Here is a 26,569-nt window from a genome sequence, read left to right on the forward strand (position 1 = left end):
AAATTACGGTTTAGAATATGAACATTCAAGTAAACAGTTCCGTTAAAAAAAAGTACTCAGGTAAAGTAGAAAATACGAGAAGCTAATTAGAATTGAGATGATAATTGCTTCGCCAAGTATCGCCGTAACTCCAGACTTGGTGAATCATCGGAATGAATTATTCTGTTCGAATAAGTAATTCTTGTAAACAATTCATCATGCGGAAACGTTCAAAACATTTCGGGAAACTTTTTAGCGGATTTAACTCGTCGTGACAAATGAAAATTTCATTTACTCAAGAGTAATTCATTTTCTTCTTGCAAACATGAGCCAATGGTACAAAAATCAATTAGTGTAGGATTTTGTAACTGTAATTACAGTTTCATCGTAAAAAGAATACATAATTTTCTTCTTTCAAGCGCGCATGACAGGATCGAGTTTTTTTCCATTTCCGTGACGGAATCACGTGTTACCACCTGACACAATAAGGTCTCCATTGGTGGTTCGGATATCACCGTGGTTTCGAATGCAGTGAATACTTCGCTAACGACCGAGAACAGGCAATTTCCGGTGTAGGTTTTTCCACTAATCATAAGCACGAACGGTTCGCTATGGAATAAAACTTCCCGTCGATTTGTCAGCGATTGTAGAAAATTCATAAATATAGCAGGTGAGTAATTGGGTACGCAATTAAGGCGATCATTCTCAAGTTGTTGTTCACATATTTTCTAGAGGGGAAATATTGGCCCTCTGACAGAATGAGTCAATGCTTACAGTGATTTAGCACTTGAAGCGAGACGCAGTGGCTTATCACTTTTTCAGTAGTCAGGTAATTAATGCACGAAAAAAGACGAGTAGCGTTCTGATACCCTGTAGGATTCAACTTTGATCTTCTCTGGCGATAGTTATAATACGGACAATAGACATTGTTCGGAACACTCTTTGCGGTACGATCGAATTATGTTAATTGATTGCGATAACCAAACAGAGGTCAGTTCCTCTGTTATTTTACAGGAAATATTTTACGTAGACTGACCAAGATCTGTTTGCTGTTATTTCTAAATATATGAGTGTGAATATTGTGAACAACGAAAATCCGACTACAAATTTCATATCTCATCATCATTTTCAATTCCTTATTTTACTTGTTGAAAATATGACAACTTCATCGATTTCTTCGTCGAATGGAAACTGAAAAGAGCGAAATTTTGTGACAGGAAAATATCCTACCGAACGACAGATGTAAACGCAACGAGTTCGCAACCGAGCCGTAGATTATGACAATACGCAAACACACATATGCAGCTACTTAAACTTCAACAAACATTGTATAATTGTTGTTTGCGTCACAGCCGTTTGACACGCTGATCACAATTTGTTCAATTACGTTGTCAGGATGAAAAGAGTAAAATGACTGCAAAAACAAGAGATACTCAAGGGTTCGTAGACAAAAATAAAGTGTGCTTGAATATTTTCATGGTGACATTGACGTTATCGAAGGCTTTTTGAAAAGCTTTAATTAATATTTCAATGCAACGAAATAAGGTTAAACTGCAGGTTGCACAAGACACAAGACTCGCTAGCGTTCGTAAAATATTATACCTAAATCTTTCGTTCAAATTACCAAATGCGCTTTGCTCAGCGGTTTATTCCACGACCTCAAAGGACGGCACGTGTCCGCGCGTGGGCCTTGGGGCCCGATACGCCTAGTACTTCGCAAGCCTGCACAGACAGCAGGTATTCAATTACTTGGCGTGTGCTCATCACGCTGACTTATATGCATAGCAACGGTTATCGGATCTAGGCAAGAGTCAGCGTCTGTAATGCATCTGCGACACATTGCACGTGTTCAGAGCTTGCGGGTAGTTTCAAAGGCGTGGATGATCTACGATGTGAAATTCGAACGAGACGTTTTGCGAGAATAAAGTATTTCGCCAATCACTGCAACGTCCGTAATGTTATTGTCTTTACATTTCACGAAGGTTATTGCACTCTGAAAATTCTGGTTTCAAAGTTCTTCTTCTTGTCTCGCGAGGCACGTTCTCAATTATGATTCTAAATGGCTGGCTCCGCTGCGTTGTAATACCGAGATCGCTATTTTGCTTCGTGTTTTCATCCCCATCGTCCTCACCGTTCCGAGCAGGATGGTGCTTGGCTACATGAATCGCGGGCATATTGTATGCAATCGTGCGTAATACGAGAACGGAAGAAAAAAAATGAGATTACGCTTGTCGAGTGTAATGAACGGTGATTAGCGGTAGAAAGAAAGAACCATATTCTTTGTCCGAAAGCCAACAAACTAGTGTCTTCTTCGAAGCTATTCAACGTCGCGTAATGCACTGTATTGTAATACATGTGTTACCTTTCCGAGGCTTGAATCTGTAAGTACCTGTAACGCAATTGTTTAGTTTAAAAACTTATTCCCATTGATGATTCATGTATTAACGTAAGTGACGAATAGTCTGTTTACCTGTGTGCAAAGTCGAAATTGACGCAGTGGGTAACATAATGCTCCTTAGAGAATAGAACGATGATGAATGGATGTTTGAAACTGGAAGTAGATTGTATACAACTGCAGTGTAACCAAAGGCGTTAGTCATTTTCTAAGGCGTTAATTTGCTTTTTTTCCTTCAATATTTTCATCGTTACATCTCATTATACGTATATTGCAAACTCGAACGACATTTGGCAAAAATAGCGGTCACTTCAGCAAATGAATCACCGACGATTACAGTTAGTTATGTGGCGCATGATAGTAAAAGGTGAAGTGGGTCATGATGCGACAACGAACTGTGAAATCACTGGAATTGAGTCTGAATAATTGCGAAGTGTTTACTGGATGAATCGAAACTTCTGAATGTTTTTTTTTCAGATTTTTCGTCGCCAATATGCAAAAATAAAAGAATCGCGTTGAACGAGTACCAATTTAATTTCATAACAGTTTAAAGCAAAGTTCAGTTAGATATCTACTATTCTATATTGTACACGGGACCTTACAAGAGACTTATCATTTCTCCTATGGCGCTGCATGCCAACATTTTCAAGCACACAAAATGTAGGAATACCGTATAAACATCGTTAGCACTAATTTTGCATCAACGCAACGGTCAAAAGTAGAAATTGCATAAAATATTGGCCACAAACTTTAGTCCAAGTTTCGCTTAGAACAAGCCAAAGACCGAAAGGGTTCAACCGGAAATTGCGTGATGATGACACAGCGAAGAATCAGCGTTGGCTTGCTGCTGCGTCGCAGAATCTATGAATTGAAATCAGACAATTAAATGTTCGGCGGTTGAGAGCACGGACAATACAGATGAGTGTACCAATTTAAAAGGTTCGCTCTCCAACGATGCGACATTTTACTGTCTGAGCGACTGCCGTGTCTGCATGAATAATCGTTGATGCGTGTCCTAGAGATAGGCGTGGTGTGGTGTGTATGTGGTATATATGCATAGCCACGCGTAGATATATATGCAGTACACATACATAATGCATACATGTCACCGTTTGCAGCAGGTAAAATTCTTACCGAGCCGTAAAGGCACCGGGTTCGTTCGTTGGTCGTAACTTATCTGCAATCTACCTGCGTCAGAAACTCGAAGTACATAGGTGACTATACTGACCTGACACGACTAGCTATCAACGAAAGTTTGTTTTGTATTCCGTAATACCTTTCCATATAGGTAGAAAGTTCGCGGGGATTTGAAGGTTAATTCAGCTTGCCTGACAGTCAGTCCGACTACATTCAATCTGCGAAGTCTATTCAACTTTTAACCTTCGGCGACTCTGCGATGGTCATATTACCAGGGAGTTTTCCATCGGTCCGTTGTAATCATTCTTCTGGAACCTTGCAGTGCGCTATGACGTCTATTTCGAATGACATACAAACTTTAATAGATGTCGGATGTATACCTACGTTAGATGAGAATAACACAAAATTACCTTAGGATTTGAGCAAGGGGGATTACGAAATCGGATTAAATGGGATCTCGATATAACTGTCTCGGGTGAAAGTAAGATTTGAGTTGAATTTCAAAGCTGTATTATACGGACAAGGCGCAAAATGTATCCGACTATACCTGTTAACGAAATGTGGCGAGCACTAGATAAGCGTATGAAGATTCTCCTCCGAAATCGTCATCAATGCTCAACGTTTGCCTTGGAAAATGAAAGCCACCGAAGGTTCCAAAACTACATCCTGAATCTGTCGCCTGAGCGAAAAACTTCTTTTGGAACAATATCGACGAACTTACAATCGTGCCAGGGGATTGAATGGCGCGTACCTTACAACATTGTTTAGCGTTCACATCACTGATGCGTAGCTTTGCGTAATGTGACAGGCTGACAACGCACGGGATACACTCCTTAATTTGTCGAGCACCATCACTCACAATAAATACAACGCTTCAGTGCCCATGCCTGTCTAAACAACCCAAATGTTATTGCTTGTACAAGGTTAGAAAACAATAATACACCTTCCATTTTTAGTGACGTTTACTAAGAACGAGTATTAGTACCATCTCCGACCCACGGATATTGTTAAAATTTTGATGGGTCTCGGACCCTCATGCCGTTAAGAAAAACGTGCTGGGTTTTAATAAAGACTCACCGAGTTGTGAAAACAATTGCAAGGAATCTGAAACAAGAAAATGAAATGGTTAAAAATATCGCCGTCGGAAGTCAAACGCACTCTGCACATAGATCGGTATCATCAAATGTTCTCTCTGCCTCGATGCTGCATTTGGTCCTGCCAATTGTACTTGGGGACAATTCGTGCGATGTGTCTAACTTTCGAATAAACGAATACTCACCCCTGCGGCATAGGCGCGCAGACATGTTCGTTAAAAAATTTGAGCATCGATTAAACCAACTTGTCCAAGAAGTCAGCATGGACTCGAAATTACCTGAATAGACGGGGCAACTTTATGAAAAACGCTACAGCCTGACAGTTCTCAGAAGGATTTCGAAACTAGCGTATACGTTCCACTATTTAATGTGTTCGGCAAATTTTTCTGGTTTCTGGAGCAGGTTTAGCATTACAAGATTCTCTTCGCTGCCAATATTGTATTTTATCGTCAGCACCTGGCAGCTATATAAACCGACTATAGATGAGGAACTAACGCCAATCGATATACGTACCTACGTAAACTCTCGGCGACTGTATTTTAACGGTCAGTGGGCTAGCCGGGGATCGGTAAGTTTGAATTATTTACCAACAAATCAAGGAATAACCTGTTCGTTTCATACATTTCTTACAGCCAGAAGTATTGGCGGATAAATTTCTCAGTGGTAATCCGATTGCCTTGAAAATTGTACAAATATACGTCCAAATTATTCCAACATTGGTGAATCATTTACTCGTTTGGCGATACTTACGATTGATTTTGGGTGAACGAAATCGTAGAGACAATTTAGGAATTTACGAAGGAGTATGTTTGAGGGAATACATTCAAGTATTTTGTAACAGCTAAATACTAATGCCTCAATTTTACATTGACGGGAAATATTATTTTGCTAGTTTCACATCCAGTCATTCAAATTTAAGCTATACCAAGTTTGGTCTTTCACTTAAGAGTAGAAATTCGCGAGTCCGTTCCCATTATGAAATTTGACGCGCACACAGCCAAGCTGTTCCGCTTTTCGTATACATATACTTTGATTATTTTCTCGACAGCTCTTAAGAAATCCGCATTACTTCAACTGGTTGGTCGTCTGTACATTATAGTTCCCTTTAATGAAGAGACAAAAAAAAAAAAGGAAGTTGTTAACTCGTGAGATATATTAATTGCAGCTACTTTCACGCCACCTTACAAGCTCAAAGAGCACGAAGTTTCTTTTGATGGCCGTGTGCGGGCGGAAGTGAAGAGATTTGTAAGCAGCGTTGCGCATCACTTTTACACTCAAGAACCCGGAGAAATAGTGAAAGAAAATGAAAGGAAGGCAGAGAAAAAAAAAATACGTGGAATAAACCAGGAATAGTGGATCAGTTTCACATGGATCTTGATCTCCGTATAAGAATTCTCGTGAAACTGGAGTCGATAGACGAATTTACACGCAATTTTATGGTAGACGTTGAAATAATTATTTAACGAAAACATAAACGAGTAATGTTTGCTCAAAGTTAAAAAAGTGACTCGGATCACCGGCTGCTGTTTGTACCAATGCCTGACATTAGAAGAAGAAACAAGAGAGCATTCTCAGTTTGATCGCGGATCACAGCACCGAAATAATACGACCCACCCGATCGTTGTAAATGCGTTCGCACTTTAAGTACCTATTTTTAAAATCACCAACACCATAAACAAGTACCGCTGATCTCACGCTGTTCTTTTAGCAGATCGAACAGATGACAGAGGCATACATTTGACCACGAGGAAAGGAATAAGCATTTTCGAGTAAACGGTTAGGTGGACCGATATAACAATATGGGTATGAGAAAATGCTCCTGCGATGCGAACGATGGTTCGATCGAACGGAAGGGATGTACTCGACTTGATCTGCGTTTCGGCTGCGTTTCTAAACGCGGCGCGTGGCTTCGTGCGTCAGTGCAGCACATATCTTGCAGCCGGAATAGATTACACCTAAATATGCGTGCCGACGCTATTTCCGAACGGCCTGGATCGAGGCTTTCGTGATCTAGCATGGCGCTGATGACACGGCTACACTTCATTATTTTTGGCTTCACTCGACTATTTATACCGCCGGCAGGGTGCGCTATGCGTGCGCACTATCTTATACAATATCAGCAGAGACACTGATGATACCTACGTCGACGCACCGTCTTATTCAACACCAATGGCGTGATTTCGCATAATTCAGGTTCACGGATGTCGCAGGGAACGCAGTACTCCCCTTACCGTCGAAACTGCGAAAGCAAGGATCGAATGCGAACGGTTCGTTAGACTAACGACAGGAGTGCCATGTATTAATGGCCAATAATGATGGTACCGCGTATCAATTAGTGAACTTTCATTTTTCAATGGTGCTTCGCAGCGTGAGCGTGTGCAGGCACCGATCGTTAGTAGACTTTGATCCGTGAATGGTTACTCAAGCAATAGCGGCACTGTCCGCAAATTGATATTGTTTGTTCAAGGATTGTTACTATTGACAAAGAATGGCGACACCCATCGTTGTCAAAAGCAACCGTTTCGAACAGACCGAACTCCTATTCACCAGTTCTGCGAACGTTTTAAGTGGTTTCCAAGTTAATTCCTTACGACAAATTACAATCGTGTCACTCGAAAATAAAAAGACGCCACGTGATTCGACAACCTTTCTGTACAGACACTTATGTTCTTTCCGCTCAAGGATTGCCGAAGCGAGATAACTTCAAGCGAAGTCCAATCAATCGGTAACGTGTTCTGGCCTGTCTAACGATGCCTGACACCAATACCCATCAGCCATTTTATTTCTAGCAATCTTCGATTTGATATCGAGCTGGTTTCATCACGGTTTCAATATGTCGAACTGGCGAGGAGCCCTTGGCCTCTCTATGCGACCGTCGTCCGACAACATACGTGAAATAAATCATCGTTCCGCGATGTTCCGATACGGCTGGATGACTCTCGGGGCGCCAGGCGAAGTGGCAGCATTCCTTGGAGACCTTTAACTTGGTTCGAGTTGCCTCGCTTCCCGTCCCGGTCGATCGAGGTGGTGTCGTCACGTCAGTAATGACCAATTATCGGAGCGATTAACTTTATTGGTTCTGCATAGAAAATCGAGAAGCTGGCCAATCGCCAGCAAATGACTTCAGGCTTCTAACGGTTCGAGCCTCCGGTGCCTCCAGTTTGCAGCTTTGGGTCTCGTTTCAGTGAATCTTTACTCCGACCCGACGGGGTCTCTGTCCGATCGGTCGAACCTTGGTTCATGGCCAGGCGTGTACACCTCGGCGCGTCCGAGGAACGTGAAGAACACGCTTTGCTCGTATTTGGTTCGCCGATCGTCCATTTTGCTGCGAGCATCTGCTACACATATACCCAATCCTACTAGGCATTGTGGTTGAAATATGTGAATTTATCTGACACTTAGATGTGATTTTCAAAATTCATACCAGCTCTTTCATGCCAGCTGTCGACTGGAAGCATAAACTCCTCTTCGCAATTACACTGTATTTCGCTCTGTGGTCAAACCATCATATTCCGAACTTGAAGCGTGTTACAAAGATAAGAGGTTTGAGTTTTGAATCGACCGTGCCTAAGAGGTCTGGAAATTTATGAACTCCACTGACGCAAGCTTATGTGTTGAAGAAAAAATTTCTAACAGATGCAACATTAAGCCGCTCGCATCATTGTAGCTTCACCGACAATTCGTTCAATGGAAAGTGATGAAATCAGTGTGTTTCATGTTTGAACAACTGATGCGGTCATTCTTTTCTTCAATTGATACAATTGCGTGAAAACTTGTTGAGTTTGAACGAAAATAAATCAAACACTTGCAGGACATTTTAGAAATTAGCAGAGCATCGCACTTTTGTTACATGAATTTGTTATACATGTAAAGTTCAGAATATTTGGTAATTTTTTTAAAAAATCCAGAGAATTTCATGAATTTTTGAACAAACGTTTGCATATAATTGCGAAGAAGTCAAAAAATATTTTATGGATTTTTTAAGCCACATTTTTGTTGAATAATGTACGTTATAGGGAAATTTCTTCGATTTCTTTTCGGTTCTTCGAATATCCATAAGAATATATCTAGAAGTGTGTGCGGCGTTCTGTAGAGAAATTTTGTTGACTTGAGCAGAGAAATATTTTATTCCGAGTTCCAAGTGTTATATTTCCCTTTATAAATTAGTTTCCGACCCAGTACCGTACTATAAATACGTAAGCGTTATGGTTTGCAGAAAATACGTATATTTGTTCTGTTTTTGGCGAGTAGTGCTTTACTTTCAAGTCTTCAATGTTTTTAATTTATTCGGCTGCTCTTATTGGCGCAGTACTTGATACGCGTCACTAGTGACAACACTGTAAAAAGAAATTGAACTTTCACTCGCCGCCATTATATAGGAGTAAAAAAAACAATTGTAATGCTTACGAACACAATGAATTTGTTCATGCCGACTAGTTTTTGCACGGACCGAGATCACGCGTCTGTTCGAATATTATTTGCAACGCAATATTTATGAAACAAAAAGGCACACATTTTGTGTGTCCGAAATAGTATATTTCGGAGCAGCATCACTCTGCCGATATGTTTTAATTCAATTCACTGATTGTTTGAATTTGCAAACAATAGTTTAAACTGTCTAAATGCATAGAAGATGGCGGGCAGGCGACATTATATTTACGACTATTTGCATAGTTTTCTTTTCACTTAATGACACAACTGTGCATCTCTCTATCTGAAAGTATGTACAAATCGACATTTCGGTTTCTATATATAATATATCTAGTAGATATGCGTGCGTAGATGCATACAAGTGTGCCACGTAATCGATACCGCGGTTTCTTTGCGAACTTTGCTAAGTATGTGCAATTCTCATTCCGCAATGAATTTTTTCACGATTAGACGTTACACGCTTCGTTAGGTAAGAGCGTTAAATGTCAGTTCTGCAGTTTGCACGAATCAAGGACGCTTCAAACATTGTACCAGATTATATCTACAAATATACAGTGCATGTGAGAAGGTGACGCTGACTAATCGCAATCCTCGAGTTCACTAGTGCCCTCAGACTTACGAACACGTAACGTTTTCGTCCTATTCAGTCGAAATTGATGTTGTGCATGCTCACGTATGTTTTGAGCAGTAAGCTTATGACGACGATGTCTAATCGACAAGCGTAGTTCTGAGATTACTAGGATTTATTTCAACGTCAATTTGAATCGATGAAATCTCCATCTCCCGTCTCAATGGATGAATATCTGAGATCTGACAATCAAAATTTCAGGTGTGTTTAAAAATGAGCGATATGACAGGCAAAAGTCATTCAAAATCTGAATGATACAGGTACATATATGCTTGAATATATGTGAACACAGGGACCGTTCGGATTTGATGTGATTGATTCAATTGATTCAGACCGGGAATGAACCGATTTCATCACTCGATAGGTCTTGAGTTTTGATCGACGAATGATAAAAGTGTACATATGCAGGTTACTTTAACAGAAACATAATCGATCCGCGGTTCATCAGCAAGGAAGTGATTTATACAGCAAAAGTTGTGCATCATTTTTGACATTCCGCGATGATCCTGAACCAATTTGGGAGACACGAGGAAATGTAAGAAGATGCGGTAGAATATTGTGAACAAAATATCGATTGGTCTCGTTCCAAATATAAATGTCAACGAGACAACTGGGTCACGTTTTACAAACCATCATCTATGCGTTGACTGGTATATAGATAGCTGTATAGATATTCGTAGATAACGGTCAATCGTGCGAACAAAGCTGACCCAAAAACTCTGAAGCGCAGGGAATTCTGTATCGTCAAATGCCCAAATGAAGGGATACAGGAATAACCGTAAGCGTAATATTTCTCAATTTATGATCTTCGTTTTCCGGTAGTTACATTTTTCGTTTGTATCGCGGGTCATCCCCTCTCTTTTATTGGCAGAAATAACAGACGATGATACATCGAGTCAAAGTGAGTCTGGCGTAACGTGCTGCACCTACGGACACATAACCATTCATCTACGTCTATTCTGATATAACCATTGGTTTCAATGTCGCATCGTCAATTGGTCTTATCGCATTGATCTCATAGTGTCCAAGTTGTGGATGAATTAAAGATTGATGGTGGTGAACTAGATGAGTGATCCACATTCGTAGGATCTTCCGTAATCTGTACAATGATGTCTAGAAATATTACAAAATTCCAGAGTCTGACTATAAGGGTGTTTCCCAGTCTTACGGTAAACGTTCCAAAAGTTAACGTAAGGTAAAAGAGCATTGCCAACGAGATTGTAATGACGTAACAACCTTGCACATCATAATATTTTTCTGGGAAAAAATTAATTTCCCCAGCTGATCAAGCAACCGGATTTCAGCTCATAGCCGATATTGATCATCGAAGGATTAGCGCGAAGCTGCCCTCTTTGTGTTGCCGTCAATAGTTTAATATTTAAATATTATGATTAAAGTCGCTGAGCCTGCCGTGGCCAGTTTGTTCGCATATATTATTATACCGACGTTCCCGGTATTAACCGCACTTATCTGGCGTTACATTGCCATAATTTGCCGTAAGCTCTACCTGCGCAGTTGCGATATCGCGATGTAATGCAAAATTTCCGACCTCGCGATTTCTAGACAGGGATTTTCATAACGAAAGTTTATGACTGGTAAGCTGTATTGGCGGTGAATAGCAGCTTATTGCTTTGTAATTTTCCCGCGACACAGAATGATTTAGTCCGTACAGATTACATATCGTAAAAATAATTAATTACAATTTCGACAATGATAACCAGGTGAGAAATCGAACTGATATCGATCAACGAGCTACCGCGATATTATTAGTATCACATAAATAATACAAATTTTACAAATCAATGAAATTATTGCGTTCACCTGTTTTTCTATTGGAAGCTGTTTCTGTCATTTTTCAGAGCATGCACCTCAAGTGGCGAATATCAAACCGTGAACTCTGACAATGAACGGCAAATCGAGTCACCTCAGCCGGTTAAAGGGATTCGGGATTTTTATCCGATTGCGATCAGCTCGCGAAGGTCAGGCGGCGACGCAATTATTACAAACCATATCCTGTTTATTCTTAATCCCGGTTCAGCAACGGTTTCTGACAGACAAATCATGCAACCGCAAATCTTTCGAGAGAGAAAGTAAATACAATATAATTCCAGGAAAAATATCTCTGGGAATACTCTGGTGGCGAACGACTCTCACAATTTAGTATTACACAATAACTGACGATACGCCTTCAACTATATATATATATAATGCACGTGGTCGAGTTCTGATTTCGCAAAAGTGTGCAGGCAGGGATAAACGGTCAGATTGTGGAAGCAACACGAAAGCATCCGCATGCTTGGGCATGGATTCTATTCTCTAGTATTTTCCAGAATACATCTAAACGATCTTACGTGATCTCAGAAGGACATTTGGTTCATTGTCACAGAAATACGTCACATTTTATCGCTGCAACGCCTTGACAGCTGGAACAAGGTGCTCTCCAGATCATTCGACGTTTTTGTCTGATCCAGATGCCTTTTTTTCTCAAATCCAACCCAAATGCTTAAACAGCACAGGTACAAGTGTGTAAAAGTCCAAAGAACACTAGTTGAAACATTTGCTTCATCAAGGTCGCAGAACGCGCTGTTCGTACCAGACAGCAATGGCGACTGACTGAGGTGATCACGCCGTTACGTCACAAGCAATCGTGCAAACGGAGGTTATATGCTTCAGAGGATAGATTATCTTTGTATACAGGCAGGTGTCAGACTGCGTGAAATCCTTAAATTCATTTCATATGAGGGGACTCGATCAACGCAGATATCAGTAGGAGCTCTTTTCAATTTCACGCCTAAGAGAAGTCCGTCCTGTTCTGGATTTTGGTCCGAAGTTGAGCAATGTTCAAACATCTAATTTCGTTCAATCGAACCGCACAGTTATCAGGATGCCGCTGATTGACATATCTAGTCGTCGGATCTTATCGAAACCACATTGGAGTACCGGAAGTGTCGATAAAAAACACGAAGGTTGATTTTCAGATGAAACGAAGGAGTAACCCCGGAACTCGGTCTTGGAAGAACCAAATCCTTCCTGAGCGAGCGTCGCGACGCAACAGATCTTGTCGTGTTTCTTCACTGCGTAACTAGCTGAGCAACGGGTCGGATGGGAGTAAGTTTTCTTGCTGGAGTAGCTATTATGTTCGTTGGCTTCGGCATGGTTCGTCCATTATTAATACTTCATTACCTTGGGCGCGAAAAAACCCGGTGCATTCACCTTTGGCGATTGAGGTGAAATCAATGAAGGCTTCGGGAATCCACCGTTCGCTCCTCCTCCTACCGGGAACGGATCCCAAGATTTTTTCTCCGTCTGGTCCAGATGAAACTCGTCGACAGTTGTCTGTCTACTCATTGCCAGGCATGAAATTGGAATAGCGGACAAAGAGTATAACCTTGCTCGTTTCACAACCAGCCGCCGCGCAGCGTGATACTAATAACGCCTGGGATTGTTGGTCATTTTTTACCGAGCAATTGTATTTAGGAATCGTACAGCGCGGCGGGATGAGACAATCATTGAAGCAAGGTATTCTGAAATCACGATGTTGCGATACCTTGGCAATGCGGCAAATTACGTCACTACCAAATAGTGAAATTTCGTTGAATGTTTTCTTTACGACGCGCCCCCACTTTTCACGTGTAAATAATAAAAAAGCCCCCATGCACTAAAAGGTTTAACGATCAACAGAGGTTTCGTTATCTGCGAGAAGCTGGTTCTATGAAATGAGCTCGCATTATCGGAGTTGAAGGACTCTCGCGTTGCACTCGCATATTTCGTCTCGTTTCGTTTATATTTTATGAGGCTGCAGAAAAAGAACGACGTGGCTACAGTCAAAACAAAGTGCCCTGCAACTTGTTGTCTTCTTAATTGCTGCAGTTAAAATAAGACTGTTGACCGGTTGCATGTTGGAATTGCGACTGATTGTTGGCGTTCAAAAGTTACGCGTACGTACGTTTCATACTTAAAAAGGTATATAAGAAAGCGCAGACAATGTTTGCCTAAAATCTGATTCGTCTCCGAATAAGTGAAACCAAGTGAATGAAAAAAAAAAAAAAATAATTACATAATAAAAAAAAGTGAGTAAATCAATAAACAACTTCTCTCGTCTCGCTTTCGTGAGTACCTGATTCAAATTATGAATGTCGAAGGAACCGACAACGAGAATGAATCGCGCGAGTTGTAAAAATTCTACATTACGAAAATGGTTGCAAAGTACGCGCAGAGGCTTACACGCAGGTTTTCTTTTCGTTTTTTTTTTTTTTTTTCAAATGACACTGAGCATACGAAAATTGACAAAAAGAAAAAAAAAAAAAAACTAGAAGAGCAAAACAAAAAATCACATTCTCTAGTATCATTTATGCTGGGTAAATTACCGTAGGAAGACAGTCGGGTATAAAGATCGAGCAACAACGAATTAGCATTCCTTGTAAGCCATGCATATGTTATACCGTATCTCTAGAGCTTGATAAGTACGACCATAGCGGTAGCGTAATGTCGTTGTATTTGTTTTCGTTGGTTATTACCGTACAGTACATGTAATTGCGAACATATTACGTCCTTGGGCCTGCCAGCCTGTCCTCCTCTGTTTCAAATTTCATTCGCTGCCGCGTAATAAAAGGTTCACCAAAATATCCATCTCGTGCAAGCTTCTTCTCCGGAAGCTACAACGACATTCCGCATTACTCTCGAAGGGCTCACGATCTCGGCTAGTAAAGTGCCATACGTGCGTAGCTGTGTACGGTTTTGCTCAATGACGTTTCTAGGCAAGACAATATACGGGGAGTACGTCTGACTTGCTGCGCAATTGTTTAAGACCATTTGCAAATTTCCGACCCTAATTGTTATTGGTGATGTTGGCATGGAATACATGGCACGTAGTAAACGGTTCTTGTGATGCAATTACGAGAGAGGGACCTCCTGATCAACGGGTAAGATAAAATTCGCGTAGGTGGTTGTAAATTTTAATTTGCCCCTCGACATATACGATCGTTAGGCATAATAGCTACTCATATTTTTAACTTTCTAAGCTAACCAGGCCACTTTTTCTACTTCATGGTCACGGATTTTTATGTACAATCCTACGTACCCAACATGAAATTCAAGTATATGTATACACGTAGACACAACGCGTTCGAGAAAACTGATCGTTAGAGATCTGTATACCTAAAATAGTTAACAGGTTCCGCTGGTTGTTCATTTTCGTTCGGTCAAGTAAGTGGAACTGACTTCAGGCGGTTCGTTTTGTAAACAGGATCATATAGTTTCAGGAGTCACGTTCAAGAGAATATGATCCAATTGTTGAAAAAGAGTACGATGCAAATTTGAACTTGAAATTACAATAACCGAAAGATTCCGGACTTGTGAAAACGGAGCCATTCTTACTGTCTGTCACTACTGCCCGTGTGACAATCTCAAATTGGACGCTTAGGTTTCGTTGTGCGATTTTCACCGCGGGAATATTAAACTCTTCGCGTCTCCGGACGGCGTGCAGTTTGGTAAAATACAGACAGACAAGCGGCGTATAAAATATTTCGATTTAATTTTGGCTAGCCGTGAATACGATGATTTTAGATAGCGACAGGCGTCGATCATGCGCGTGTGAGAACGTGTAGGTATCACCTTCCTTGACCGAGCGGCATTCAATGTCAACGTTCAGAGAGGATCGGGGGCATGTAACCATACGTACCACATACACATACATATAGGTACGTACGTTCGCCGTTCGATAACGTCGCAAATACAGATGATTGTCGTTAACTCTTCAGCCTTTGACGATTGTTGTAAGAGCGCGGTTTTCCGGCTCTACTCTTTGTTCTTAAATTACCAACATGTATATGGCGAACACGCAACTCCAATTACCAGGGCAACAGCTACACGTCTGTTTAGAGCATAAATGCGTGCGCCCTCCGTGGTTGTTGCTTGGAGCAATAAGACGGTTGTGTCACCAAATTGAGCGAGAAACATATGGCCTTTGAACAGAAATTTTCATTGGCTTTTGGAATTGCTATTGGGTCATCGTGTTGTACGCCAGTGTAACCTTGGAGGTGAAACTTCAAAATTTCACCTTTATACGTAGGTACATACATAAAGGAAATATTGCAGTCAGGAAAGTAAAACTCTCCTACAGCCTTGGGTTCGATTTGTGCGACTCGGACATTTCTCTTTAGTCTTTACCTGTCGGCTCGTTATCGGACCTCCCGCTATGGAGACGGACGTTATTAAATTCTAGAACCGCACTTAGGTGTGACCTTTAAGAAATCTTGAATGTGGGAATTGTTTGCTCGAACTTTTTAGCCCGTCAAGAGTTGAACAAATGTTGACCAATTAATGCCTTTCGTCCGTTTCCCAATGACAATGAATACGTATGTTCAAATCTCATCCTCGAGTCAAGTTGAGGCGATCTCAGCACTTATTTTCTTTTCGAACAATATAATTGTCGAAAACATAATTTCCTAAAACGGACGAAGCAATCCGTCCGATATTATTAGATGAGAATATTTAGACCCCAGCTATGACCAGTGGTCACAACTGTGTACGAAAATTGTATGTTCCTCGTCTCAAGGTGCGTAACCTGAACCGTCTATTCTAAAAATGACAAGGTCACTGAGTTGAGAGAACTTTAACCGAGAGCCCTTGTGTTTTAAATATCAAGATATCTGAGCGTAGGATCGAGCGTTCCTGCTTGGTTGATAATCATTGGCTTTCACGGAGGTCAACTCTTGTCCAAAGAATGGATAACCGTATAGAAGCTACACCTTTCGGTGGAGGACATTGGCCAGAATCGCCAAACTTGTTGCCAAGCGGTCGAGGCCGCCCGTTATAGTCAAATATCTGTTCTACGTGCCCCATAGGCTGCAGGCTCCTTGTATGCATGCGGCTCTTTGTAAATGCTGGCCGGGCCAAAGCTACTCAAATTTACAACAGGTTATATACCCGATTCTGTCCGCGCTTGCCAAGAGACTGAAAGTTATTGTCGGCAGGTGAGCGCTTAGCCGAAATATCAAACGTAATAAAATTTCGTCCGTTTCTTTTTTCTCTTACGTTTACCCCTGCACTTGAAATAAATAATTATGTCATAAGTTTATAATAGTTTATTTCGGGTATTAGTTTCGGGTACGGGTCTAGAATATATATTCCACTTATAATCGTGTAATCCCGTAGCAATTTTTTTTTTTTTTACTACAGCCGACTAAATTCAGGATCAACATTGATTTGACCGTTCGTTCGTACACGACGAACGCATGTATAATTGACGTATTATGTTCGTTACTAGAATTACAGCGATAATTGTTTGAAGCATATTTCGGGCACTCCGCCGAAACGGAAATGACGCGGACGCGACTTTTCGTTTAATTATTTTAAATTGAGATTAGTCCGCACCGTGGTCGACCATGTGAAAACCCATCGCACTTGCACGTTAATTATGCAACCATAAGTTAGGCTGTATTTTTCAATGTTATCATATTGTCGTTGGTATATAAAGTCGCGACACGTGTGATGATCGTGTTCATTAGGTCGTAACTACGTAATTCTATGACAGAAAAACTATTCCTGCAGACGAAATACTTAACAAATGTATGCTGGAGATAACTTTGCCGTATATTTTCGTGGTTTTGACAGGTGAAAAAGAATGAACAAAAATAAATAAACTAAAAACATTAACGACAGCAGTTAACTCAAAAGCGGTAAACTGTGTTAATTCAACGCCATTGGCAGATCACACTCTGTGTTATTGTTTTGTTCTGTTATCGAAATAGTAAAAAAAAAATAAAAAATCAACAGCACAACTGAAAGATAAGTGTATCGATTTTGAGAAACGACGCGATAAGTTATTTCAAAGAACTAATCTATGTTTAATACAGTGATTAAGATATTGGATTTGATGGTCCCGAACAAAGTAATTAAAAGTCTCGCCTTGCGCTGCAATTTTTCAGCGGTTTATTACACCGCGTGAACATGGCCGGTTTTACGAGAAACGGATTGAATAAAAAAAAAAAAATTGCACACCCGTCGTTGACGGTATCATCGCTAGCCAAAGCTCGTTTAGTGAGCGTGTAAAACCTGTTACGTTAACAGTCGTCACGTAATTCAATTACGCTACTTGTCACACAAAATATATATACGTGTTTACGTTTACACATCGATCAATAGCATTAGGTGACGAAAGAAAAATACATGCAAAGAGCCTGAGGATATACGTATATATTTAATCAGAAAAATAGAGGGAGGTAATAATGGAAAGCTCGGTTTTATCGGCGGTAACAGGATTTGCACGGACATGAAGAATCGTACTTCCTATAGATACATGCCTGCGTACGTACTGCAAAACAGCGAATGATCGGAATCGATAGACGATTTATCGGCGTAAGGACATAAGTCACAAGGCATTCCGTATTTTCGATCAATTATCGTTTTCTCTGGTGCGTATTGTTTTTCAACATCAAACAATCATTCAACCAGGTTGAGTACAGTTGAATATTTTCAATGCACAGGTGTCGTTGGTGATCATTCAGACGAGAATAATGAAAATAATTTCACTTGTTATTCCGCTCATCGTCCGAGCCACGTTGTGTGTTTATAATCGATCATCCGCTAGGTGTGATCAACGCCGCGTTATTTATCGTAATCGAGAGTATGCGAATGTAATTCGTCTGTAGGTGATGCCTAGAAAAATCGAAGCCGGAAATTGTTTGATAATTCTTTGAATTGTTCGTGACGAATGAAGAGCTGTGAAGACTTCCGAGTTATATATCACGCTGCAGGCCCTGATACGCAGACTAAATAATTTGGTTAATATTGATGTACGTTAAACCTGCGAAATTTTGACTAACTCTACCCAAAACCTTGAGCGGACTTGGCTCGTTTCGCAAATAACTATTGTCTCGTACATGGCCACGTGCTTCTCGAATGCCCCTAAGGAGGAAGCAGCTGCCCGTGATGTGACTAAACTAATGTTGATTGCCGTTTCAAAGAAAAGGTCAACTGACACTTGAACTTCTAGCAGTTAATATTGATATTAGAGAACGATAATGTACTCCGAATGGCTGCCGCAGTACAAAGCGTCGATCCGTCCGTCAGCAAGCAGCGTCCATTTGTGATCGACGTATAAAAAGCCGATTAATTCATCACTCGACCGAAATTTCTAAATGTTCTCTAATCGCCACCACAATCGGCAGGCCGCAATTCCGTTCCCAATAATTGAAATCACATCAGTTATCATTTGAGTTGTGAATTCGCGATCTATCGACGCGATAGATCGTTGGATCTCGGCAAATTCGTACAGATTCAGGTACGCCCAGTCGGTATTATCGCACGCGATACGCCGGTAAGTGTGATTTGTCCTGCGAGGCTTGAGCTGCACAGGTTATGAGGCGGCCGAGTGACAGGTGATAAATTAACCTGCATCAACAAATCTAGCGTGTTATCGACGCACGAAGCGTCGTCTCGTCGGTAACAAATCCTGCGACACACACATCCATATACGGTACGGTATTTTTACAGTACTGCAGAGCTCTACTTTACAGACGGCGAGTCATACTCTTGCTAACTGCACAATTTGTACGGCGAGTAAACGAGCGAGTGTAAAGTGTGGTGTTAACACATCATTCTAAGGAATAAAGACCGACTGGAGGTGATTAGTCTGCACCTGTGCATGATGAGTTTTGAAAACAGCGGCTGATAAAGATGTCGAGATTCAAATATGCGAGCACCAAGTTATTCCTTCAATTTTTCGTTTCAATCAATTAATTGACGCGGATAACGGACAACCAGGATTAAGGACTTTGAATTAGTTTTTAACATTTTTTCAGGAATTCGAATGTCCAAAACGCATCTCAATTGAATAACCATTCTTATTGCTTGTGATGTCAGGTTTTACCGAAGAAAATTTTGTAACGATGACTGCGCCTTATTTTTTTCATACTTCGATAGTATGTATAATACAGTCTCTATTAAACAGGATTTACCTTCAAATTTATACGAATGACGTGGTGGATTAATGTCGATTTAAAAGTCTGCAGTGCGTCAGTAAGGATGAACGAGCATGACGACCTCGAAAAATTATCCGAAAATTACCACAAATTATACAAACCGTAAAATAAATTTAAAAAAGTGTGCATCCTAGTATAAAATAAATAACTTTAACATATTTCAAATGTCAACGTATGGCAACGAATAATTTTTCAACAGCGTATGAATCAGAAGGTAATTACGGAGAGCTTGCATAGCATAACGTAATTAAATTACTACGTATATCGTATACGAGGTATTATAATGTCACGCGCACATCCGGACGAACAAGGCTGTCAAACACGCGTGCATCCGGTGTTACGCTGTCTTACGTACGGTCTGCTCTGTGTTTAAATTTTCGCGCCATTTTCATGCCAGAATGCAAACAGCAATGAATGAATCAGTAGAGATCTTGGTGCCGGTGAACTTAATGTTATTCTGATACAGAAGAGTCACTTTATTCACGTATGATATTAAACCTGGACAAAGCGAATTTTCGATACTAACAATAACGATAAGTCCGTTCCGCGGAGGTGAAATTGGTGTACCATCATCGTCGAGGAGGGGAAAAAAAGTATTTTTGGAACGCCTTGTGACAAGTATCTCGCTTTGCATAATAATCGCGTGTTGTATCGACACTGGCCTCTATTTTGCCGTGCGAGCTTCTTATTTCGATAAGAACGACGACATTCCTTATTATACTTGAACAAAACACTTCCTTCGCTCCACGCATACATGTGCGATAAGTATAACGTGTTGAATTCACGTATGAGTATCATCATAAGCGTCCACTAGGCGTTATATTCCATCAAGCTGCTGGACAAGCAATTATTATCAAGAATAAATAACGATTTATTAAAACAGCGACATTTTGCCAGTTCTTCTCATCCGCAGAAGGCACGGATACCTACGGTATAATATTTTGCAAACTATTTGCGATTTTCGCATCAAAGGTTACCGAACAGACGCCAATCAGGTTTTTTTTTCACTTTTCAATTCATTCGTAATATATTAATAAATAATGGTAATGCGGTGGTGATGGGAAGATGGTTTAAAAAGTAAATTCAATCCTTCAATCTACGATAATTTTCGTTATTTGGGACATGTATTTTGCCCCTCGCGATTTAGGGTGTGGAACTGTTACTTTTTTTTGTATTCCGACTTGTATCGATGCATATAATTATACGGTTGTAAATAAATAAATAAATGCTCACCGGTATCGTTATCCCGTCCTTGAGTTCCATCACCACCGTCATCGGCAGCTGTTGATGGTGCTGCAAATGGAACGAACAGGTTAATATATCATAATACCAACGTATACACAACACGTGCAATTATTTATTGAAAATGATTGAGTAAACAAAAAAAAAGGGGGGGAGAAAAAAAATCAGATTGTATATTTGTATTGAATTTATACCACGATACGTTCGCAGAAATGAATATTTACGAGTTTGAGTTTTATATTGACAATGTACTTCCGAGATGTTCATTAGTATTGAATAAACTCCCTCCGCGTAATTCATAAATATTCAGATATTTGTTTTGCTCTCTGAGTATTACATTATATGCGGCTGCACGGTAAGCTTGGTAATAAACGCGAGGTTTTTGATTACGATTAACTTTATACTGTCCATCTCTGTACTATAAAGTGTGCAAATTGTTGGTATCTTTAGCGGTACAAAAATCGAGTCTTGCTGATTTTCGTCCATATAGATCGATGACATCACGAGAAAAAAAATTTTTGGTGACGTCACTTTCTGAATATCCGACATCCGACATCCAAAATTTCGTTTCAAACTTTAATGCTATGTATGATATGATGTATGATATGATGCACTATATGATGTATGGTTTCGGATGTCGAAAAAGTAACTCCTGAATTATTTCCAGATTATTTTTGCCACTGATTAAAAAGTTGTCTTATTCTCGTGCCAATTTACATCCCAACATCCGTCAGTCGTGTGTAAAAAATCATTAATGCGAAAACTCCTCGCGATGACGTGAAATGGACGGATATATTTTTTGCCGAGTTTTTGGCGACTTGGTATATTTTTTTGCAAAAATAGTCTCAAATCGCGATTTTCATGGTGTTGGCTACCTTCGATTTTCGTGAAATTTTTACCATAAATTCCTTGTGAAAATACAAAACTTTTTAGACTGCCGAATACGGAGACATCTTCCGTTTAGAAGTTTTAACAAAATGAATGTCGTACCTAAGCTAAATGTCTGCGGAAATGAGTTAAGCCTTAAAAATGAAATTATAAAAATCAAATTAAATATTCATTTATTTGGTAAAGAAAAAGCCGGGAGGTATACGTATAATAAATTACACCAATATGATGTTCAATCTATCACCTAACGAATATCTCTGATGCGTACGGTAAAACAATTTTTCTGCATTTTTATCATGTACAATTGTTTATAGCCATGTGTAAAATAATATGATTATAGGCGCGATGGTTTTCAAATTGCTGTATTAAATTCGTAGCAATATGCTGCTCTGCAGGGTTTATCCGGAGATTGCGCTACACTTATTCAATCAAACGGGGAAAGTACGTAATGCACGTGCGTATCATACGCGTATCGTACGTAAATAATCTCACATTTATTGTCCTGCAAAATCCCTGTTATACATAGCTAGGTACCTACGTAATTTTTAACACCTTGTATAAAAGTATAAGCGATAAGATATCCTATCGAAGGAAATAAATTACTACTTGAATCCTCCTTGCGACGCTAGTTGACAACGCGGCTTAATTTTATGTCTCCCTCCTGCCGCCTTGCGATACCGAAAACGTGAGGCTTGCGAAAATTTTCGCTAACCAACAATTTGCTCCAAATGGTCAGTGATCGATCAAGATTATTGCTTTTCGCGATGTATAACCTGATCCTTCGATTCGTGCGAGAATCCAGTTACGGAGAGAAGGAATCTGGTTCGAATATCGCGTATAACAGTATCTTCGAAAAACCTGTACTTTCACGCATGATTATTTTTCAAGTTTTTTTTTTTTTTGCTAATCATTTTGAACTCTGACGCGTGTACGATAATCTAAAATTAATTCAGTTAGTCTTGACTGAACGGTGAGCGTGAGAAAATACACGACGTAAATAGTTAGATACGTGTCGAGTTTCAATAAACTAATTCACAGACGTTGTCAATCTTACATTTTGTTATTCATTCGAGAATCAGCGGATAAATTCGTTCTAATCATGTCTCGGAGATCGCATCGTGATTGTCGAATCATTGGTATTTTTCAGTTCTGCCTGAATGAGAAACAACAATGTAAAGCAACACGTGCGTAACAATGCAATATTTTTGAATACGCATTGCCGTCATCGGAATATAATTTAATCGATGTACGTAAAACTTTCCCAAGCAACGTATCTTATCGCTCTCGGGCGCACATTTGTCATTTCAGTTCAAATGCGACATACCTATCTAGATTAAAATGCTTACGATCGAGCATTGAAGAGAGTTAATTAAAGGATCTCAGAAGCATTGGTCAAGTCTATCTGTACCTAATTTAATACGCATATTACGTGAAGTTGAAATTCTGAAACAAGGTGAAGTAATCGAGTAAGATAATCATCCCTAGGTGATTCTTGTACAGAAATTCACTTCCCATTCTCTGTCACGTTTAAGTAAATTCTGCACAAACCTAGAATGAAGCATGTGCTTATCATTGTTTGAGTAGGTATAAGTTATAGCAAGCGTTGAATATAATAGCTCGTGTTGTGAATTTATTGATAATGCTATGCCGTTGTAATATATTGCCTGCAGTATGTTTAAAGTCAGGTTCATTTATCACTGGTCAACGTTGAATAATGTTTAATCACTATGTAGATTAATGCGCAGAGTAATTATGTACCGGCAAATAACAAAGCTTCGCATATTTTCACCTCAATAAGTAAATGTTCAGTCGCGTGATTTCTAAACAAAATGTAATTTAAGTGCTGATATATATTGTGATCGGTATATTCAAGTGTTTTGTCAATAATCTATCCGAAATGATGCCGGACTGGTTCGATCGCATTCAAAGAGACACCTGCAGGGTATCCGTCATATGAATAGTCGGTTAAAGTAAAGAACAAAAAAAAGAACGCACGTGCTGACAATAATAAGGGGCATTAAAAAATGCTGATAAAACGATCATTGTCAAGTGCCTGTACTTGGTATTTCCGAGTCGTCGATATAATATCTAGTCTACAAGATAACCTGCAGTCTGACTAAAATAGTTTCCATAATTGCAAAATTTTGTTGCAAATATGACGAGTACTTAATAATCCGCATAATTCTCACCCGAGACTTTCTCCATATCAACAGAGGGCAATAAATTATCGTTGGATGATCGGTAATCGCGGCGATCGAAAGTAATCCAGGGATTTCGATAAGCAGACTATTATAATTCATATACGCCAGTGTGTATTTCTCTAATCGACAATCTATAATGGGCCATATAATATACATCTCGCGATATCATCGGATGAAAAAAGAAAAATTGCACACCTATTAGCAGTTACAATTACGTTCATTGACTTTTATATTATTTATTTTTCTCCAAAAGAAGGGCCTGAACTCACCGACTTTCTCATGCTGTGCAGGTAGCATCGTGAAGAACCCCGAGGTAAATGCGACTCAAATACAGACCGTTTCAGGAAGAAACAGCGTAGAAATAAACCGCGTACGAGGAAAGATAATTCCAAATTGGCGTGTTATATATTCCTTCTGACATAAGATAAACACCTCTCGCATTAGATCAGAGGGAGGGAAAAAAAAAAAAAAACAACTATCAAACGCGAGTATTTCTACATTATTTGACGCACTGTCCGTAGGGTGGATTCAGATCGTCGAGATGCATTTGACGTTTTATGCACTTACACCCCCGCACTGAACGCAGCAGCATGTACACCCCGCACTTCAGAAGCCGATGGAATTTAAAAACGATCGATCCTGCTCAGCGCGGCTGTAAATTCGCGAGAGGATCGAATCGAATCGGCCCGAAGAAAGATCGTCACCGCACTGCCGCCCAGCCTGAGAACGTACTTCCCTTATAAAGACTTAACGTCCGAGATACAAGCGATAAGATAATTATCGACGAGTAGTCTGCTTCCTCGCGACGATCTTAAATGATAAAGGATTATTTATTTATCTTTTTTTTTTTAAACGCTTCTCGACGCTCTTGGATTATACATCACCATCCACGAACAAAGACGGCGTCAACGATTTTTCACCGCCGTTAAGTCAGCTGTTTTAGATCCTCCGGAGTTTCACTCGCCGTGGTTCAATTTCGCAATAAAACAGCTCGTATTAATATTAGCGTAAATGAACGGACGGATGTATTGTAAACTGCTGTGTTCAAGCGCCTTTCGATTACTACTGGCTCGTTCGAAAACATTCCAAGCAATAATATGTCAAAGCTAAGAATGATAAGAGTACCCTCGTTTCCAAAAGTTTGTAACGGAGCTTCTCATTCGCTTATTGCGCTGACTGTATTCGTGTACGCAACTCAAGAGGCCAGATACTAGCTAATTATTGCATTATTCATTCAGATCTTCATCGCGGGCAGTAATAATCGTGCTCAAAATTGTGGACGGAATGTCTTATTCCGAGGATCGGATTCTTTATTGGACGGTACTCGTCCTGGGTAGACAACATTCTCCACATTCTTTCTTCCTCAACGTTTTGGTTAAATGGTCAATTCATGCGCTCGTGCAATTTGTGACAATGCCCAAATGGTATGTGACATATGTTGAGACAAATAGCGTACAAATTATTCTTTTTTGCGAATAAATGACCGTCATTCAAATTCCATTATGTATATCAGTAAACCAATTGGGCGTTCGCATTTTCACATTTGAATATGAATAGATGTTTTTTTCTTTCTTGAAAAGTACAGAAGTCTTCGAATAATCGGAATCACGCTGATATTTGCGATAGAAAATTTGTTAGATCAGTTTCCGTGTGATTTACGATAGCCTCGGATAACGTAAATCATATAAATCAACACGAACCACTGAGCGTTAAATTTTTGCTACATTCGTATCACTTTATATTACTTGATAAAAAAAGATAAGGAGGCAAAAATATGCATCAACAAGGTAAACTGTATATCACCGTGCCAATTATAAATATTTACACGATAAGCCAGCAAATCGTTGTGTTATACAGTGATTAAATTGCGTATAGTGGAACAGACTACAATTCTGATTGGCACGAGCACGTGACACAATAAAATGTGTATCTAGAGTGCAGTGTAAGGTAATACATAGTCCTGTTACGTTTGACACTGGTGTCGTTGGTGTGCATTGGTGTCTCTTCGTCGTGTAAAATTCACAACATCTAACTAGGTATCGTATATTTTTGCGATTCACTAACAATCACTGCAAGTTTGAATTATTCATTCTCATGCCATCGCGTCTCTAAACAGAGAATTATGATTATTACCGTTGAAAATAGCATATACAGTAACCCGAGTTGAAAATTTCGTGACGAGACTATCGGCGATTCGTGACCGGTGGCTATAGACTGACAGGATAAAGTGTAACCATGAGAGGAGAGAAAAGGTGAGGGCTACGACTGGCCCATCAGATTACGAGGAGTTCTGCAGTCATAAGTTGGTCCCATGGTCGTCTGCTAATTAAGTTCAATTTACGTAACAGAGTGCAGACTTGACTGTTTCTTAAATTTGCGGCATAAAACCGCTTCTCTTAATCTCTGTTGCATATACGCCCTTTTTGTACGCCAGTGAAATCATTAAATGCCGAAAAACGATGGGATCCGCCATTTTTGCTTATTTCGTAGCATAAGAATAACGTAGTATATGCTTATAATAATAGGTCCGGATATGGGATGACTTAAGAGACACGCGATATATCGTAATACTGTACGCGTTTGCCAAATAT

At 39.9% G+C, this 26,569-nt stretch overlaps 1 protein-coding gene across 8 annotated transcripts in view; it reads right to left on the minus strand.

Moving 5' to 3' along the window:
- Positions 1-26,569, minus strand: part of LOC124214657 (uncharacterized) — a 134,340-nt gene that overhangs the window by 31,944 nt on the left and 75,827 nt on the right. For 3 of the 8 annotated variants that reach the window (XM_046617163.2, XM_046617165.2, XM_069134419.1), the window contains 2 exons: positions 20,881-20,940; positions 4,589-4,615 (listed from right to left, as the gene is read on the minus strand). In XM_046617163.2, coding sequence (XP_046473119.1) covers positions 4,589-4,615; positions 20,881-20,940 — 87 coding nt within the window. Of the gene's footprint in view, positions 1-4,588; positions 4,616-20,880; positions 20,941-24,247; positions 24,431-26,569 lie in introns of those variants that run through there. The other 5 variants (XM_046617164.2, XM_046617166.2, XM_069134420.1 and 2 more) reach the window with 3 other exon arrangements.

The sequence above is a fragment of the Neodiprion pinetum genome, chromosome 3 (assembly GCF_021155775.2).
Source record: "Neodiprion pinetum isolate iyNeoPine1 chromosome 3, iyNeoPine1.2, whole genome shotgun sequence".
Classification (NCBI taxonomy): Eukaryota; Metazoa; Arthropoda; class Insecta; order Hymenoptera; family Diprionidae; genus Neodiprion; species Neodiprion pinetum.